General features: G+C 48.2%; 1 protein-coding gene across 3 annotated transcripts in view; it reads right to left on the bottom strand.

Moving 5' to 3' along the window:
- Window positions 1-654: 654 nt before the first annotated feature.
- MYO10 (myosin X) overlaps window positions 655-17,602 on the bottom strand; it is a 192,998-nt gene continuing 176,050 nt past the window's right edge. For all 3 annotated transcript variants that reach the window (XM_036020249.1, XM_028530975.2, XM_028530966.2), the window contains exons 29-41: window positions 16,567-16,660; window positions 15,788-15,843; window positions 13,790-13,932; window positions 13,368-13,562; window positions 11,984-12,141; window positions 9,973-10,096; window positions 9,179-9,476; window positions 7,947-8,154; window positions 7,020-7,156; window positions 6,045-6,165; window positions 5,193-5,645; window positions 3,452-3,643; window positions 655-2,109 (exon numbers count right to left, since the gene is read on the bottom strand). In XM_036020249.1, the coding sequence (XP_035876142.1) occupies window positions 2,008-2,109; window positions 3,452-3,643; window positions 5,193-5,645; window positions 6,045-6,165; window positions 7,020-7,156; window positions 7,947-8,154; window positions 9,179-9,476; window positions 9,973-10,096; window positions 11,984-12,141; window positions 13,368-13,562; window positions 13,790-13,932; window positions 15,788-15,843; window positions 16,567-16,660 (2,281 nt within the window). In that variant the 3' untranslated portion in view covers window positions 655-2,007. The remainder of the gene's footprint in view (window positions 2,110-3,451; window positions 3,644-5,192; window positions 5,646-6,044; window positions 6,166-7,019; window positions 7,157-7,946; window positions 8,155-9,178; window positions 9,477-9,972; window positions 10,097-11,983; window positions 12,142-13,367; window positions 13,563-13,789; window positions 13,933-15,787; window positions 15,844-16,566; window positions 16,661-17,602) is intronic.

The raw sequence follows: 17,602 nt of genomic DNA, 5'->3' as shown, positions 1-17,602 counted from the left end.
GCCAATTTCTCTCTGGGCCTGAAAGAACAAAGAGGAACAAAACATCTGAGTCACGGCTCACTTTCCCTCAGGTCCCTCTAGGCCACAGGTGCTCAGCAGCCCCTGCCTTCGGGCTACTTTCCAGCCCCTGGGGCGGGGGGAAAGGCCATTCCTGGGCACAGCAGAGGTGGGGGGCAGAGGTAAGAGAGGGACCTTCGGGGAACTGGTGCTATTCACACCCAAGTCTGGCTGAGGGGCGTCTGCAGGGGACACCCTGTTGCCTAGCTGGTTCTTCGGGTAGATCGGTGGCCAAACGGCCTGCCCATGTCTTCTGCTCCACAGTGGTCACGGCTGCAATTGGGTCGTGGGAACATGATGTGGCGACAGGCACAGTTTGGGGCTGGGTGACAGGAGCCTGTTCGACAGGAACACACATTTCAAGTCTTCGATTTCTGTGACTTCATCGAACCCGGTCTTTTACCTGTTTGGCCTTCTCGGTGCCATGCTCTGTGCCCCTGAGAGCAGTCGCGGCATCTGCACGTGTTCTCAGACCGGCGATCAAGGACATGACACGCACTGCTGGGACCCCCTGAAGCCCAGAGCACTGAAACCCAAAACCAGCAAAAACAAAATCCCATACAAACTGAGCAACCCCGATAAAGAAAACACACTGCATATTCACTAATATTTTTTATTGTCAGACTTTCTTTGTGCCAACGAACAATGGCTTCACATGGCTGTCAGTAAGGGATAAGGCATTGTTTTCCTCTGTGGGTAGACTTAGGTGGCCTAAGTCTTTACAGCTTTTCCATATGAAAATAGAAGTCCGAGACCAGATTATGTTTGTCCTGGTCATAAATGCTGATTCATTTACAGGTGCCTTTTTTAGACCACCGTTATAAACTTGGGATAAAATGCGTGTACTTTATGAAAGACTCAGCATCCAACGTCAGCGTCCTTTAGAGGTTCGCGTGTGCTCCGCTGTCGGGGAGCACAGCATTTCCCCGTGTTCAGCATGATCGTGTTGTAACCTACCCGGAGCGATAGAAACTAACCTTCAAAGAAACACTTTTTTAACTTAAATCTTTTAGGAACTAAAGACTCCAAAATGACTTCATATAGTTCTAAAAACAGCCCCGGAGCCAGCTGTTTAAAAGTGGTTTATAAATACAGTTATTTGTAGGCTGCATATCTGTTTATAATACAGCAGACACAGAATGCAGACTTTGCTACATGTAAGACAAAACTGAGTCCAAATGTGGCTTTTGAAATACAGCAATGACAAGAAACACCCAGGATTCTGGTTTGTTAATATCACCACCTTATAAAGAAACAACTGGAGACTATAACTCTGAACTATTAAAATATACAGACGGACTGTTTACACCATTGCACTTCCTTTTTCCCTTTGCTTTTAATACTCTTGAAACAATGATTAAAGTGATGAGTTTATGAACACATGCATGCACGGGCAAGCACATATACTTAAAAGATGAAACAGAATAAAAGTTAATACATGTCTGTGAAGAAGGCTGCCAGCAGCACTCCAACTAAAATACACTGTCCCCTTGCGCTCCCTCTGTCCCCTCCCCACTCCCTCACCTTCCCGGGATGTCGGGAAATCAGGCCGGGAGGTTAGTGCATAATTGATGGACAAAGCCCCCCCTTCCAAGCTCTGTCAGTCTCCCCAACAAGGCGGGGGGAGCATTTCCCTTCAGTAGCACATTAAGGTCCACTAGTGTTGGTTCCACAAGTTAAGGCACTTCTGGCTGCTTTGGCGGCAGCGTGGATTTTTTTTTTTCTTCTCTCTCTCTTTAAGGCATGTGTCATCTAAGAGTAGTAAAGCTTTAAAATTGGGTTAAGGTTGAGAGCTTAATACGTGAGCACTGAAGTGGACGGGGCAAAAGGTCCCTTGGAGACACCTCCCTCAGGGAGGCTTCCAGAGAGCCTGGGCAGCTCTGCGCTGAGCTGGTGGAGGCCAGAGGGGGGCGCGTTCAGGTACTGAAGACACGTGACTCACTCCTGTGTTCACCTGGAGCTCCCCTGGCTGCTGACGGAGCGCGAGGTGCTGTAGCGCTTCTTCACAATCATGCTGATGTAGGCTTTCATGAGCTTGGCCACATCCACCACCTGCCGGGGAAGCAGAATCGGTCCACGGTCAGTCTCTGCCGGGGCAGTGGGCTTAGCCTCATGACTCCGTGTCGTCCCAGCAAAACCCACCAGCCTGCCATGCAAACCCACAGCTCCAGTTTTGTGTGAAGCCAAAAGTTTACCTGCTCTGTACTTATTCCGAGTCACAAAGAAGGTGGAATTGTGACTTTTCCAAATACAGTGTGCACCACCTGGTGGTTCTTTCATGTTTAACATGAAATTGTCAAGACTGCACGTTAAACAAAACACCCAACGACACTAGATTTGGTATCCCTAGGACTGGGGTTTCTCCCCGCTCTTAAAATAAGAGTAAATGACAGAGCCCGCAATCACAGCTGCTAAAGACTGGGTCGTATATTTCTAGTCAACCCCTGGCGATGCAACCAGGAAAACAGAACCGAGGCTCTAAGGCACGGGCAGAGTGGCAGCCGGCCAGTTCGGCTCCGTGCCAGCTCCGATCTTGAATTAGCTCCTGTATCTCCTTTGGTCCATCACTCCGCATGGCTGGTCTGGACCCCTAAGACATCCTAACTGGCTTCCACTTATTGGTGCTCTGCTTCCTGCCAATCCCACCCCATATCACTGTTGTGAACGCACCGTCCTTACATCATGCACAAAGATCCCAGGGCAGTTCCAGGCTGTCTGTTGGTGTTAATCAAACTCAGCAGCCTGGCACCCGAGACCCACTAGTCGATGGCCCCCACCACTGCCCATCTCCAGTCCACCTCCCGCTCCCCCCTCTCCAGTGCCTATAGCCAGATGGGCAGTGGGCATTCGTTTCCATTCTCCACCTCTGCTTGCAGGCAGCTCCCTCAACAGGCTTCTGGTATTATCACCGTTACTACTACGCTTTAAGCTTTGGAGTGGACAACGCACATATTTAAGGCTTTTGGGGGGGGGGTGATTGTTGCGAGCCAGAATCAGCTCTGCCCAGCATCGCTTGCTCACTCTACGGGCTGCGCAGATCTGAGTCTCACTGTGGCTCCTCCCTGCCAGAACCATCTACTGATTCTCACAAGGCTGGAAAGCCAGACCACGTATTTCGCCTTGAAAGTTCCTTTCTTCTCCTTTCCCCCACGGGTAAGGCCCTGATATGAGGAAACCATATTTCTCTGTTGCAGAGGGATAGAGAAGAAATTCGGGATTGTCAGATTTCAGTCTCTAAGGAACCTGACGCTGGGTAGGGACTGTCATACTGGTATCGTCTCACACCTTAATGAAAAACATTCACATAAAATTACTTGGCCAAAGGCATCAGGAAATGGCATGTTGTTTTTCTGTTTGTTTGTTTGTTTATTCGTGGCCACGGTTTGCCTCTTACCTCGCTGGTTTCGAAGAGCAGCTCCCTCTCATCCACCACGATCTTGTACGTGTTTGCCAGGGGGGCCCCAAAGGAGAGGATGTGTTCATACTGGAAGACTTCCAGCGGCTTGCCCTCCCCGCGCTTGTAGACAGAGACGGCATCTGCGCTGACGCCCAACCAGAGGTCCTGGGGAAAGCCGCCTTCCTTGCACTGGTGGGCGAGAGTCCGTGTGCGGGTTAGACCAGGAAGCCACCGGGAGCCCAGAACCCAGAAAACACAGGCTTTCCGGCACGCACTGCGCACAGGACACTGAACACATTCGGTACACATTCATGCCAGGGACCTGAACTCTGAGACACGGCATCTCTCTGGCCGTCCTGTAACTGGTGAATCCCAACACCTTGCTCTGACCCTGGACGTCGCCACTCTGCGGGTCATGTGAACAAGCCACGTGGAGGCTTGAGGAGCCTGACCATGACCCCAGCAAACCAAGCACCTGAGCCAGGTCTGCTCTTCCAGCATGAGCTTTGCCTCCAACCCTTTGATGATTATCCTTCAAACACAAAACCTAGAACCACAGGGGACAAGGCTTCACGCCGCTCAGCGCTGAGCTGTTCTGGCTCCCCGAGAACGAGTCTCTCGGCAGGGAGCAGCAGTGACCTGATCCTGCCGCTTTGACGGCAGACTTTCTAGCCCGGATCCCTGGAGGAAAATAAGGGCCCTGATGCGGGGGTAACACAGGTCTGATCCGACCAGGACAAACGGGGGGTGGGGGAGAAGGGGGGACACATTAGTGAGGCCAAGACGAAGCGCTTGGACCAAGCATCTAATTTATACACGAAAACCAACACGACTGCATCCACCAAGTAAACAAACTGAGGACAGCACCCAGGGAGAAGCCACGAAGGGATCTTGGAATACAAAAATCAACATTTAGATTTTCATAGAGCCCCATTTAAAGGTCCTCAGATGCAGGACAAATAACTGTGATAAGAAAAATGGAAGCTTGTCTAGACGGGGGGATAGTAAGCTTATGTTAAGGGACAGGCAGTAAATATCTTATCTAGGCTTGCAGGCTGCTTGAATGCAAGAGCAGGCGGAGAAGAAACACAAAGGGATGAGCACTGCCGCGTCCCAACGAAACCTCACTTCCAGAAGGGGCAAGCACGGTTCGGCCCCCGCTGCAGTTGGCCAAGCCTGGGCCTGAATCACTAGTAAGGTTTTCTTTCAAGAAATGATCTACTTTAACAAAAGTGAAAAAAGGTATACATCTACAAGGGGTTGATATTAATGGTTCCATTCTAATTCTGAAACAGAAATTCTTCCCTGAAAATAACCATGGGAAGAAAATAAAAATGTAGAATCCAAGTATATCCAAAGTTTCTACTTTTGTGTACATAGTACTAAGATTTAAAAAAAATTTTAAATGCAGATTTTTAACAGCACTTTTTAGTGGATCTATAATTTCCATAAGAAAGAGAGGTTATTTCAGAATAGCGGACATCTTAATTTTTCACTCACTCCTAATAATAAAAAAAGTATCTGCTACCAAGAAGGAAGGAAGACAAGGTTTGGTGGGCGAGGGTGCTCAGAGCAAAGTCAGGAGGGCGCTAACCGATGGAGGTAAACCAGCAGCATGCGGCCCCAACCTCCCTCCCTCTGCGCTTGGCCATGGTGGCCCTGATTCATGTTCTTGGACCCAACCCGGTCCCCGAAGCAGCAGCCCGCCTGCCCACGACGCACAGCAGCCGGTTCTCACCTCCACGTCAAAGAGCGTTGACCCATAACCAGGCCACTCCTTGATCAAGGCCATGTACTTGGCCATGGCCTGTTCCTGGCTCATCCCCTGAAACTTCTTCCACTTGTCGACAATACTGGCTCGAGCAGAGGACACCTCTTCCTTGACCCACATGTCCAGCATCTGCTCTTCCTCGGCCTTCTGCCGCACCACGGAGCCCGTGCGTAAGCTCCGCCTCAGGGTCCCCTCCAGGAAGCTCGTCCGCCTCTTCTCCAGCCGCTCACACGGGGCGAAGGTTTTGGTGGACTGGCTGATGCGGGCCTTGAGTCTCTGCAGGGAGTACACCTCTTCGAGAGGTGGGACGGCGGTGTGCAGTGAGTAGTCCCCCTGCAGGTACTGCAGCCGCAGGGCCGCGAGAACCTGCAGGTTTTCTTCGGGGGCCGGGTAGTGGCCGTGGATGACAGCTTCATGGGCCTGAGAGAGGGCGGTCCACAGCTTTAGGGGCAGACACGGGATGCCCGCCTGGCTCCCTCCCTCCCCTCATGAGGAATTCTCTCCAATGTCACCTTCCCTAAAAATGGTACTCTGACCCCTGCTTCGTGACTTTTCTCCCTGGCATGGCTACCATCTACTGTGTACGCTCTACTCCTTATTTCTGTCTCTGCCCAACTAGAACACTTCCTGGCACAGGAGTTCTCATACAAGGTGCATGAATTTTATTCTGTAAACAGCACAAGCAGCTGACCCTGTCCGTGCTGGGGAAATGACTGCTGGGCGTACTTTCTAAGGACTAGCAGTTAGCTGACAGGGGGATTAATGGGTTTTACCCCTTTCTCTCTGAGAAAGGAATCTGATTCTAAAAGTTCCTTTTACCTGTTCAAACATAAATGCGAATTCCACGCTGTCTTTTGGCACGTTGTCCGTGTCCAGGAAGCAGTAGAGCTTGAAGTAGAACTTCCAGGGCAGGTCGCCCCCCTCTGCGGTGGCAGCCAGCCTACAGAGAGAAGTCAGGAGATGCTCAGCAAGCACAACGAGGTGGGTCTTCGGTGCCCACAGGGAGTCGACTTTGTGTGGCTTACTCTCTGGAAGGACTTTCTGTCCAAGCTCAGATAGCCCAGTGGGTGGCGATGGGGAGGGAGGGAGCGAGGAGACGGAGCAAGGATGAGGCTTATCAGGGTCCCTCAGGAATGTCACTTCACCAGAGGTGGAAGCCACACTCTCCTCAGATCTCACTTTAACACAACCAGCAGGCAGCCTCCAATTAAAACGTGCTAACAAGTATTTCCCCAGTGCCCCAGCCTAATTAGTACTAGCTAAGCATTATGTTGAATCCATAGAAAGAAAAGAAGCAAAGGCTATTTCTTCAATTCCCAACTCTCAAATAAACCACAATATTTATAAAAACTAACATGAATACTTTTGGAGGCTGGGTTTGTTCCAAGCAGGAATATCTTTTGTGCTACCGAGGGGATATGAGAGTCACAAATCAAATTAGGGTTCCAACAGAGATAACGCGTTTCTGAGTTGGCTGCAAATCCTAACCCCATTTCAAAGCTAATGGACACGTGAGCGCCTACACGTCAGGAAATCCCTCGGTAATGAGGTCATCAGGGGAGTGAGAGAATGGGGTGAAGGGACAATGACAAATCGAATCATATCTGGGACAGTGGCTTTATCTAGGAATCAAAAAGTCAGCTGGCAGAGATAAAATAGTAAGTAAGCTCCAACACAAGTAAAATAAAAGTCCAATGCACACACGGAAGCTGAACACTGGAAGTTCAAATCCCCAACTTGAGCTCTTAATTGCTTTTACATAGTCAGCCAGCACTTCAGGGAGGAGGAACTTACTTTTCAAACTTGGCTAGCACGTCAGCTACAATGGTCCGGCTCTCGATGGCTTTGTCCACGTGTCCGTTGGACTCAAACAAGGCGAACATGTTCCTGCTGTCCTCCATGGCCAGCCCTCTAATCAGCTTCTCCACCACCTGCAAGACACACCGTGAGGTCTTCAGCTCTGAGCTGTGGTTTGACAACATGGTTCTAGAACATGCCTTCATCTGCCAACAAAAGTGAGGGTCTAAACAGCCTCCTAAATTGTCATGTGTGGTCACCCAGAATTTCAGAGGTGCTGTTGTTTCTCTTACATTCTCTTGAAACCAGTTTTATCACTTTCTTGCCAAAAAGATCACAGGTAGGGACAGGTGTTGGGCCAGTGTCTTGCAAGCCCATACAAGGAGGAAAAGTGCATGAAATCTGAAGCTCTGAGTTCTATCTAATAAATTCATGAACTCCAAGAAGCAACACTAACTTCTACTAATGTTTCTTCCACACAAGTAGTTTGTTTTTGTTTTTTTTTTGGCTTTATCACGCCATTCCTTTTTGCCAGTTGGTTTTATAAATACTAAGTTCAAACTTTGAAAAAGGCGCTTACCTGACCCAGCATTCCAGGTAACGTGCAGCTAACATAAACACCTCAAGGCGACAGTCTTGTCGCAGTGGGCAACCTGAGTCAGGGCTGCGAACTCTACGAGACACTCCACTGCTTCTCACACGAGCAGGACTGGGATTGTCTCGGGTGCTTTGGCTCAAATTTGACTTGGGGTCTCTACTCATCTTTAATATATATTTTCATCTCTTTCCACACATGGGTGGATGCAGGCTGTTTGTGCCTATGTTCACTGCGCAGCTGTACTGTGCACATCACAACTGGGCGTGAGAGCAGATTTAAGGGTGCACATGTGCCCAGAGAGAAGGCGACACCCGTGGCTCCCTCACCTCGCCGGCCGTGGTGTGGGAGTTAATGGTGATCTTGCAGGAGCCCCCGCCGTGGCAGTACACCATGGACGTCATTTCCTGTCTATGGATCAGAGCTTCTATTTCATCTCGGGAAGGCACGAACTCTCTGCATTTGGTTTTCTTAAGAGATTCATAAATGAAGAGGGCGTATTTTTCCATCTCGGTTCCTGGAAACTGTTCTCGTATCCTAGGAGACAAACACCAAGCTGTCAGTTGCTGGAATGAGGACGGCCGGCTCAGAAGGGCTGCTCTGCATGGGGGCGCAGGCACCAGTGGTGGATGGAGCGGACGCCGGGCCCCTTCCCAGCAGGGGCCCGTTTAGCCTGTGCAGGTTCTGTTTACATGCAAACCCAAACAAACAAAACCCCAAAAAGCCAATGCTTGCCTGCAGCAACTTTCCCCTCTGTGGTGCTCTTACACTAGAAATAGTTCCTGCCTTCTGCAGTCTTATAAAAACGGTTTTTCCATACTTAATCAGAATGTGAATCACAGTGTTTTGACTACTATTTTACCTGGAATAAGTAAGTTTGCGGGTGTTTCTGTGCACCCACGGTTGTAGTAATTAAATGCATCCAATGGCCTGCCCATTAAAAACACCACACTGAAAGCGACCTGTCCCTGAGGCAGCCCCGTGTGGCTTAGAGAGGAAAATGATGTCTGCACCGGAGCTTATCACTTAAGTGACTGACAAAGTGTGACCCAGAGACCCCGGGCCCGCAGTGGGTGCCTTGTAGTCCGGGTCTCCTTATCTGAACTATAGTTCAGATGTGGAGGTGTGTCCACCACATCACCCGTGGGACAGCCTTATCTGGGCCATCTTATTTCTTTATGTAAAAAATGTATAATTACAGTGCACATCAACATTAAATTAGTTCTAGGTGTGCAGCCTAGTGATCAGATATCTGTGCACCTTGCAAAGCAATCTCCTCCACCCACCCCCTGCCATCTAAGGCCCTCCTGGCCCCATGCGTAGTCATTACAGTCTTACTACCTTCCCTGTGCTGGACTCTGTAGCCCAGGACTATTCTATAACTACCAATCTGTGCCTCTCAATCCCTTCACCTTTGGCACCCGGCACTCCAACCCCCTACCCTCTGGCAAATGTCAGTTTGTTCTCTGTGTTTGTGAGTCTGTCTGTGTTTGGTCATTTATTTTGTTTTTCGGATTCCATGTGTAAGTGAAAGCATTCGATATTTGTCTTCAGCTCGCACCTTTTCAGGTGGAACTTGAGGTACTTGAGGATCCCCCGGCTCGGCAGGAAGGTGCAGCTCAAGCAGGTGAGGATCTGCCAGCTGCACAGGTTGCCCGCGCTGCCCGGCTGCGGCACCTTGTTGGTCTGCTTGATGAGCTGGCAGTACAGCTCGTCGCGCAGAGGGCGCAGGTCGTGACCCGTCTGCAGGATGCCCTGGATTATGGGGATGGGGTCCGACATGGACTCCAGCTGCTGGAGGGAGTTGAAGATCTTGATGGCTTCATCCTGGAGGGTGGTGTAGCCTTTGTCCTTGAGCACTAGGAAAAGCAAACGGACACAAGTCACACAGGGGGTCAAAGGAGGCCCACTGTGCGCAGCAGGTAAGAAAGGAATGGGGACAGACAGCGACCTCATGACCCAGCGCCCACCATGGTCCCTGTGCTTTTGAATTGGCTGGAAACAGCTGTCAAAACACAGGGGAGCAAATTATGTCATGTGATTTATAACTTCATGTAATTCACTGTTTTGTTACAGCAGTCAACTATTTTATTGTACAAAATTCTTAGTTAAATGTCGGCCCACGGCCAACTGGTCCCATAATCAGAATCCAAGAGTGTTTAGGATCTGTTCTCCAGGATGTGAAGGCGACTCTGAGTGCACAGGCACACTGCCATGTTCTGACCCCTTTGAAGTTTTTTTTAGTACAGCAACCCTTGCATCACCACAAGCAACAAATGCTAACACACTGGAGCTGAAGAGCTAACAGGGAGAACAAAGCCAGTGTCCCGAGTGTGGGCAAAACTGGGGACTCACGGTTCAGATTGATGTCCCCGTAGGGCAGGGGCAGCAGCGGGGAGTGCAGCGGGTGGTGGGTGTGGCGGAGGATGGGGTTCCGCTTGTAAATCTGCTCCACCACGTCCAAGTTCAGGCAGTTCTCCTTCAAAATAAAGGAGCCATTACAGAACGCAAGTGCCCGTATGGTAAAAAACATATATGCACCTGTCTTCTACACATGACTATTTTTCAAAAGCCTAAACCATCCGACAAATTTAGGAAGGATGGTAGAAACCCAGCATTAATAATTTCAAGCACAAAAAGACCCACAATCTGGATCTGAAAGCGAATCACAATTATGTGTTGCTACATCGCTCTTTCTCTGTTTCTCATGCATATATTCAAAGCTCTCTTGCTAATTATTTAGTCATCGATCATTTAGCCAAGCCATGTACCTTTATCTATATAATCATTTAAAATGCATTTGCTAGTTTTGTCTTCTGTATTTTCTCTATACCTGACACTACAGATATAAGTGAGGCTGTCTTTCCATGTGCCTGTCTTTTCTCTCACTGTTAAAATTTAAGAGATCCTCAAAGAAATTCGTCATGTATTTATGTTCCTAAAATGTTAATACAGGATGCGAAAAAGTCAGTTACTTTTGTAGCTTTAAGTAAACAGACGAAGTGGAGAGGCAATGAATCACTGTATCCTGGTAATTTCATTTCCGCTATGAAACTTTCTCAAGAAAAGTAAAAATAGGAAAAATACTTTAATTACTTAAACAATATATGGACCTAATTATGGTAACATGTCTAATTTCTTAAAAAGCACCTTTTAATATTTAGAAAATTCTGTTACTTTTTTAATGTCTGATTTCAGGTTAATTAGAGAGTGTAAGTAAGAACAGATACAGCACAGAAAACAAAGCTCAGCTGATATGTGCATTTTTTACTCCTATCTCAAAAGCCTAGAAATAACATCATTAGTATTCGGCATCCTGGGTTCAAGGAAGCTCTGCAAAGTCTTGGAGAATAACTCATTTGGCTTCAAATTGAAATTTAGCCTCAAACACCCAGGAAAGCATGTAACCTTGGCATCAAAAGGCCACCTTGAATTTGGTGGGAATGCCACACTACTGACATCTCCTGCAGAGGCGGAATTTGCCTCCTGGATCCAATTAGCTAAGTCCCTTGGATGCCCATCACCTGTGAACACCTGCCTCACTATTGTTCTGGAATCACCTCCAGCTCTTTCCTTCGTCCTGGGAATCTGTCTGCGTGGGTAACATGGAGGAACATCAGCACACATAATCCCTTTGACCTGGTTCGGCACCAGGGACTGGCCAGCGAGGTGAGCAATGCAACCCAGATATTTTCTCACGTCAGTTTTCCTTTCTGGAAAATGAGTGCGTAATTTGTGCATGACCGCCGTTCACTTGTGTGTCCGTTCATTTGACACACACACGACTGAGCAACTCATCTTTATAAATAGGAAGTTACATTTCAACACAGTCCGTGTTGGTCCAGAGACAGAGCTTTTGAGTTTGGAGGCCCCTGAGACAGACTCCAAGTCTTCTAGGCCGATCTGGGCTCTCCGTGAAGCCCCCTGTGCAGTCTAGAAACTGTATCCAGTTTAGAGCAGAATTACTGTGTTAGTCCTAGGTCTCCACAACCCAGTGGTGAGGCTGATCTTTGGCACAGCATGTCATCCCCAACACAATTCATGCCACGTCCCTGTGATGCGGGACCTCACTCCAAACCACAGCCCATCATCATCCCTCCGCCTATGGAGCCCAGCAATCAGGTCTGCCTCAGCAGCAGCAGCATCAAATACCTCCCCAGAAATAAAATATTTTAGCATAAAATTTCACCCAAAGTCTTGCACTTAGAGTCCTAAAAGCAGGGATATGCAAACGCAAGACGTACCAGGAGTTAGTTCTGACTACAGGATAACAACAGAGCTTGACCAATGCCGAGGCGTCGATGTGGCAAGGGTGAGAATCTGCAAGCGACTATGAACCACCCCGACGAGCTCGGATCCACCTTACCTTGATGTCCTGGATCAGCTGCTGGGTGGGGGTGTCGATGGGGGCCTTGGTGTCGGTCACGTTTTGAATGGCACTGGACCACCTGGTAGCCTCGTTGAGCAGCTTGGTGTAGAGCCGATAGCAGTGCTTGCGCCCGTACACGGTGACGTTCCAGTAGCCTGCAATGGACGCATCGCACACGTGTCAGCTTAGGCTCGGTGACCAGTGCGACGCTCCTGTACCAGAGTCCAGGACTCCAGCACCATTAGGAGCCTGTGCCATCTCCACCTGAGTCCCTTCAGTTACTGAACTCAATAACTACTTGCTGAATCCACACACCTGCCCTGCGCTGCACTGGGTGTCTAGGTGCCCAAAAGACACGAGGAGCTGACAGTTTAGGGAGGATGGCAAACATAAAATAGTAAGCCCAGGATGAAGTGTATAAACTGCGCCATTTCCTCTCGAAGGAAAACAGGTGTGAACTAAAGTCCCCTCCAGGGTGCTGGGACCAGAGTGAAGACGCTGCCCACAGCTTTCTCTTCCTCCTTCCTTAGACTCTCCCAAGAAAACGCTTGTGCTAAGTAAGCAGTCTGGCTCAAAACGAGCTGCGATTTGCAGGAGTATTAAAAATACACAAATATTTCTGAATGGAATAGCTATATTTTTAAAAAGCACAAAATCATAACTAGCAATAAAAATCAAAATAAATCTAGAAACATTTTTTTATAATACTAAAAGGAAAAAAACCCTAAGTTTACACAGTATTTTACTGAAGTTATGTTCACTGACAGGATTTATCTTTTTGGGGTTGCACTGTGACTTGTGGTACAATGATAAAAAGGATGAAAGAAAAGCATATAAAAATTAAGCTTCCTTAGAACGACATTCACCTGTTTACAGATTTTGGCCTTAGAAGACTCTGCAACTCCATAAATCAGATCTCCAGCATGGTTCAGTGACTTTCGACCTTTTTTGTCTTAAGGCTTTCTCTTCCTCAATTTTAGTAAACTAATTACTAAAATTTTGCAACACACCAAAAAAAGGTATCTTTTGCCAATCTGACAAAATAAAAAATGGGTATGATTCTGGCTCATTCACTTCAGATGACTAGTTGTGTTGGCTGTTGTCACTTTTTAATCTGACATCTAAAGGGAAGAGAGGTCTGAGCCCCTCACTAAATAGTCAGGTATCATGTGTTTTAAAATTTTTTGCAGCACACTAGTTGAAAATCTCTGCTATGGCTTAAACACCAAATGTTCATACAGCTAACCACAGGCAGCCTCAGAAGATAAATCAACCAGAAAAGAGCTTTGTTTTGAGGAAAAAAGTGTACCCTCTTGGTAGGACTCTCAGCCCTTTGCTCCTGCAGACCCAGAGCTCATTGTGAGCACCCGGCCCTGGTTACCTGTCTCTTTGAACACCTTCTCATCAGGAGGGACGACCGAGCAGAGGCTATTGAGGACCAGGGTGCCCAATTTCAGAGCACTCTTCTCCGAGCTCTTGTAGTAATCCAAGGAATTGTGGGTGAGCACAAACCACCGCTTTTTCAGTTTCAGTGAAGACATCTTGGGGCTGTTTTTGACTTCTTTGTGCAACCAGCCTGGAAGGAAGATTAAAGTATACACTGAAAACTATGAAGAGAAACACTAGACACCAGGTAAGAATTTACATGGGTTGTATTCCTACAGATTTGCTAGAAATAACCAAAATCATTTCTTATTTCATATTTTTAGCTACCTAAGAGTCAAAATGACTTGGGAAAAGCTGCTCAAAACGGGAACACTGCAGACACCCGTGCGAATGAAAACAGGACTCCGTGAACAATACCTCTCACGATGAACTCCTGGCCCTCCACCCTGGTGTCGCCCTTGGACCTCTGCAGCAGCGTGATCCAGTGGTGCATCTCCTCCGGCGTGTCGGCGTTGCAGTGGAGAACCCGGTTGGCCGTGATGATCACGAAGGAATTGGGCCTGAGCGACAGGGCGAGAAGGAAGCAGAGCCTCTTAGCTGCAGCTGGGAGCATCGCCTCTGTCCGAGCCAAGGCTGAGCGCCGTGCTCTGGGGCTTATGGGCCACGGGGATAAAAATGGCCATGCTTATTTGTATTTTACGGTAAGGACAGCAAACCTTGCTCATCCCTGCAGGATTTATTTTTTGCATCATTAACCTTTAAACTCGGAGTGACACATTCTGAAGGCCCTGGAAGGGAAAACATTTCTTCATGCAAAACTTTCCAGATGGAACTCGGTTCTGGGAAGGCAAAATAAGGTGACTGTGGGGGAAAGTTTTTGATGTGATGCCTCTCCAAAGTAAATTTCTTTCTGCCTCTGGGTACTGCCTTGGATTACTATTTCGTGGGTCAGTAATGAAATGTCAGACACCAATAACAGAAGATCAGTAAACAGGTGGGAATGGAATGTCTCACGCACTTCATTACGCCTGGTACGAAAAGCCGGCTGGGCCCCTGTTTCAAAGCCAACTAACAAGGGCTCATTCCCCAGTGCGGGGCAACACAATGATGGAAAGTTACTTTCTTCCCCTCAGTGTCCTGAGCCTCTCATGGGCCTTTGCTCATATTAACTCTTCTATCTAACCGGCTAAGCTAGGGACTGAACAATCTCTTTAAGGTCACTGTGGTTGAGTGCAGCAAAAGCTCAAGGAAAAGGAAGGCTGACAAGAGTATAGTTAATAGACATAAAAAGACAGGTGCTCCTAAAAAATAAAGATTTTCCTCTAGCTGGGATGGAAGAAAGGTGGGTAGTCGAGGAAAAGAAAGTCTGAGCAGAGATGGAAATTTCTAAGCTTGGTTCACCGCACACCGAGGCTGATGGAATGAAAGGGTCAAGAGAAAAGAAAGACCCAGATGGGGCAGGAACGTGACCATCAGGATGAGACTCCGGGCCTTGACAGTGACCTCACACACGCGTGTTAAAGGTCCCCAAGCCAGGTCTCAGAAGGTGCAGGGTGACTGCCACAAACACGGGACCCGTGGTCCTGAGGAGCCTTCACCAACGGTGTGGTGCCTCCAAACCCTAATGCTGCCTGGCTGCATTCTGTCTGAGCGCGTTTCTAGCCACCTCCTCGAGCTGTCACTGAAGGCGGGGGCCAAGCTGATTCTTACTCAGAATTCACAGGCGGCAAAGAAAAAGGGATGATGAAGACAAAGGTCACCGGGGATAAGGACTTCCCAGACGGTCTATCTCCGAGGGCGATTTGCTTTCCAGAACACACCCCCCACCCTCAAAGCATGCTGCTTTACGGGCACAGATAAGGTGGAAATGTCAAGTAAATGTATATGATTTAGTCAATACTGTACATATGAACTGTGATAAAAATCTTTGAATTCATTATTGAATTCATTATTAAATTCAGAGAGTGGGGAAGCCTGTACTTCTAGGGATCGTTCCTGCAATTCGTCACTACAGAGGGGGACTGCCCCTTCCTGGGACACCGTTTGTCCCAAACAGGCATTTTCGTCCTGTGTGAATCCCGAATCTGTGCTGCATCCAAATAAAGACTATTTCAGTGACATGTGCTTTTCATTTTTTTTTTTCATCGACTGTCTAAGTTAGGTTGCTACTGTTTCTCCCAAAGAGCACTCCAAAGAGACCCAGAGAGAAAAAGTTCCAGATGACTTAAAAACTGGGAACCAAGAATGGAGACTCTGTGTTGCTGAGGTTGACCGGGGTGGGGCGGGGCGGGGGGATGGGACATGTGGCCGAGAGACTCTTCACGGCCCAGGAAAGGAGGCAGTGGCCCAGAGGCAGAGAGAGCTGCACGCGCGTGCGGGTGACTGACTGCTGCCCGGAGTCGCACCAGAGCTCACCTGTCGGGGCTGTCCGAGGCGCACACGGAGTCGATCAGCCCGACGTCCAGAGTGCCCTGCAATGGAGCAGATGCAGAGAGCATGAGGGAGCCGTTTGAGTACAGTGTGCATTATCTCAATGCCCCCACATCACTGCCCCCACATCACCACCCCCTCAACAGGCAAACCAAAGGGCTCCCTGTGTGTTCACAGCAAAGTAAGTAACCCAAGAAAGGTGTCCAGTGAATACAGACGGCGTCCAGACGGGGCGGAACCTACTGTCCACTCATTTAAACAAATTGTGAATTAATCCGTCTGTCTTTTTCCTAAAATACCTTCAGTGTGTGGAGTGTTTACGAACGTCTTTCAATAGTACAAATGTTGTAATTTTAATGATCTGTCGTTACATTTCATACTAACTCTGTCTGCTAAGAAACTTTATTTGGTGTTAAGTCTTTCTTATGAGAAAAATAAAACTTTATTTCTAAAATATAACTTTTATGGCTCTGTATATGTGTCTTGGATTAAAATGAAGACAGAATAAAATTTAGAATTCACTAAGTCCTTTAAATAAAAGTGTAACGTGCTCCCATGATTTGGTAAAAATTGGAATTTTTTTGGATCTTTTGATGGCTTGAGGCAGGAGAATTGGAACCTACTACTACTTCTTTTGTTCTGTTTTTTTTCTGTATGATTTTTAACCAACACATTCCTGTTTTTCCCTTTAAAAGATTGTTTAGAAATTCCAGCTTCCTGCCTCCCCAGTTCACCCCACCCCCCCGCACCCCATGCTCACGCACCACGGCGTTCTGCGGGTTCGCCTGCTCGTCGTGCATCTCCCGGATCTCCTGGTCCGTGGACGCGTGGACCTGACTCAGCACGCTGAACCACTGGCTGTGGGAAGGAGAGCGCGGCCGTCAGCACTGCACAACCCCTAGACTGGCAAAGCAGGGACGCCCTCCTCCCCAGAGGAAAAGGACCTTTCCTCCGACCCACTCTGCTTTCCCTTTGCCTGCACTTCAGGGGTGAGTGCGGGTTTCCTACCAGCATGGAGCAAAGTTAAAAGAAGCAGCCAAAGTACTTTAAGTACCACCTGTTGCAATTTCAGATCATTTGAAGGCCTTTTCTCCAAGTCTACAGACCTTTGTAGATATGAAATAATGACAATGAGCTCCTGAAGAAACTGGCAGGAAAAAGGAAACCCTCAGTTCTACCCAAAACACTGACCCGAGGATATTACTTAAAACCTGGGAGCATTCGAGTGCCTTTCATGTTTGAAAAGTGAACTGCAAGGTAAGAAGGCCAACGATACAGGAGTGCCTTCTCCGACAGGCCACTGGAAGCCCCTCCCCGAGTCACTCCCAGGATGGCGTTCCCAGCCACCCGGAAGGATGTCTAAAGTGAGTAAAACCACAGGAGAGCTGGAAATAGAAACAACTGCTTGGAGTAGAAAATGGAAACTTATTTTGATCAGAGAACTCAAAATACGTCAACCCCAGAAAAGTCAAGTATAGCAAAAGCCATGATGTAACTAGGAACCCAATACATGCTCAAAGAAAAGGAATGATCTTGAACATTCATCTGTCTGTCCGTCCGTCCATCCATCCATCCATCCGTCCGTTTATTAAGCAACTACAAAATGAGACAGATGCTAGGACACCCTCCTCCTGTAGGGGGCTGGTAGCATTAGAAACACTGGGGGGACCACTCTGTAAAGTGTGCGACTGCCTCGCCACTACGCTGCACGCCTGAAACTAATACAGTATCGTTACATGTAAACTGTTATGGGGGGGGGGAGACATACGCACACACCCGTACCAAGTAAGGCAGAGGAGA

This window comes from Phyllostomus discolor, chromosome 3, assembly GCF_004126475.2.
Source record: "Phyllostomus discolor isolate MPI-MPIP mPhyDis1 chromosome 3, mPhyDis1.pri.v3, whole genome shotgun sequence".
Classification (NCBI taxonomy): domain Eukaryota; kingdom Metazoa; phylum Chordata; class Mammalia; order Chiroptera; family Phyllostomidae; genus Phyllostomus; species Phyllostomus discolor.
Note: the sequence above shows the minus strand (reverse complement) of the source record. Positions and strands in the feature narration are given on the sequence as shown.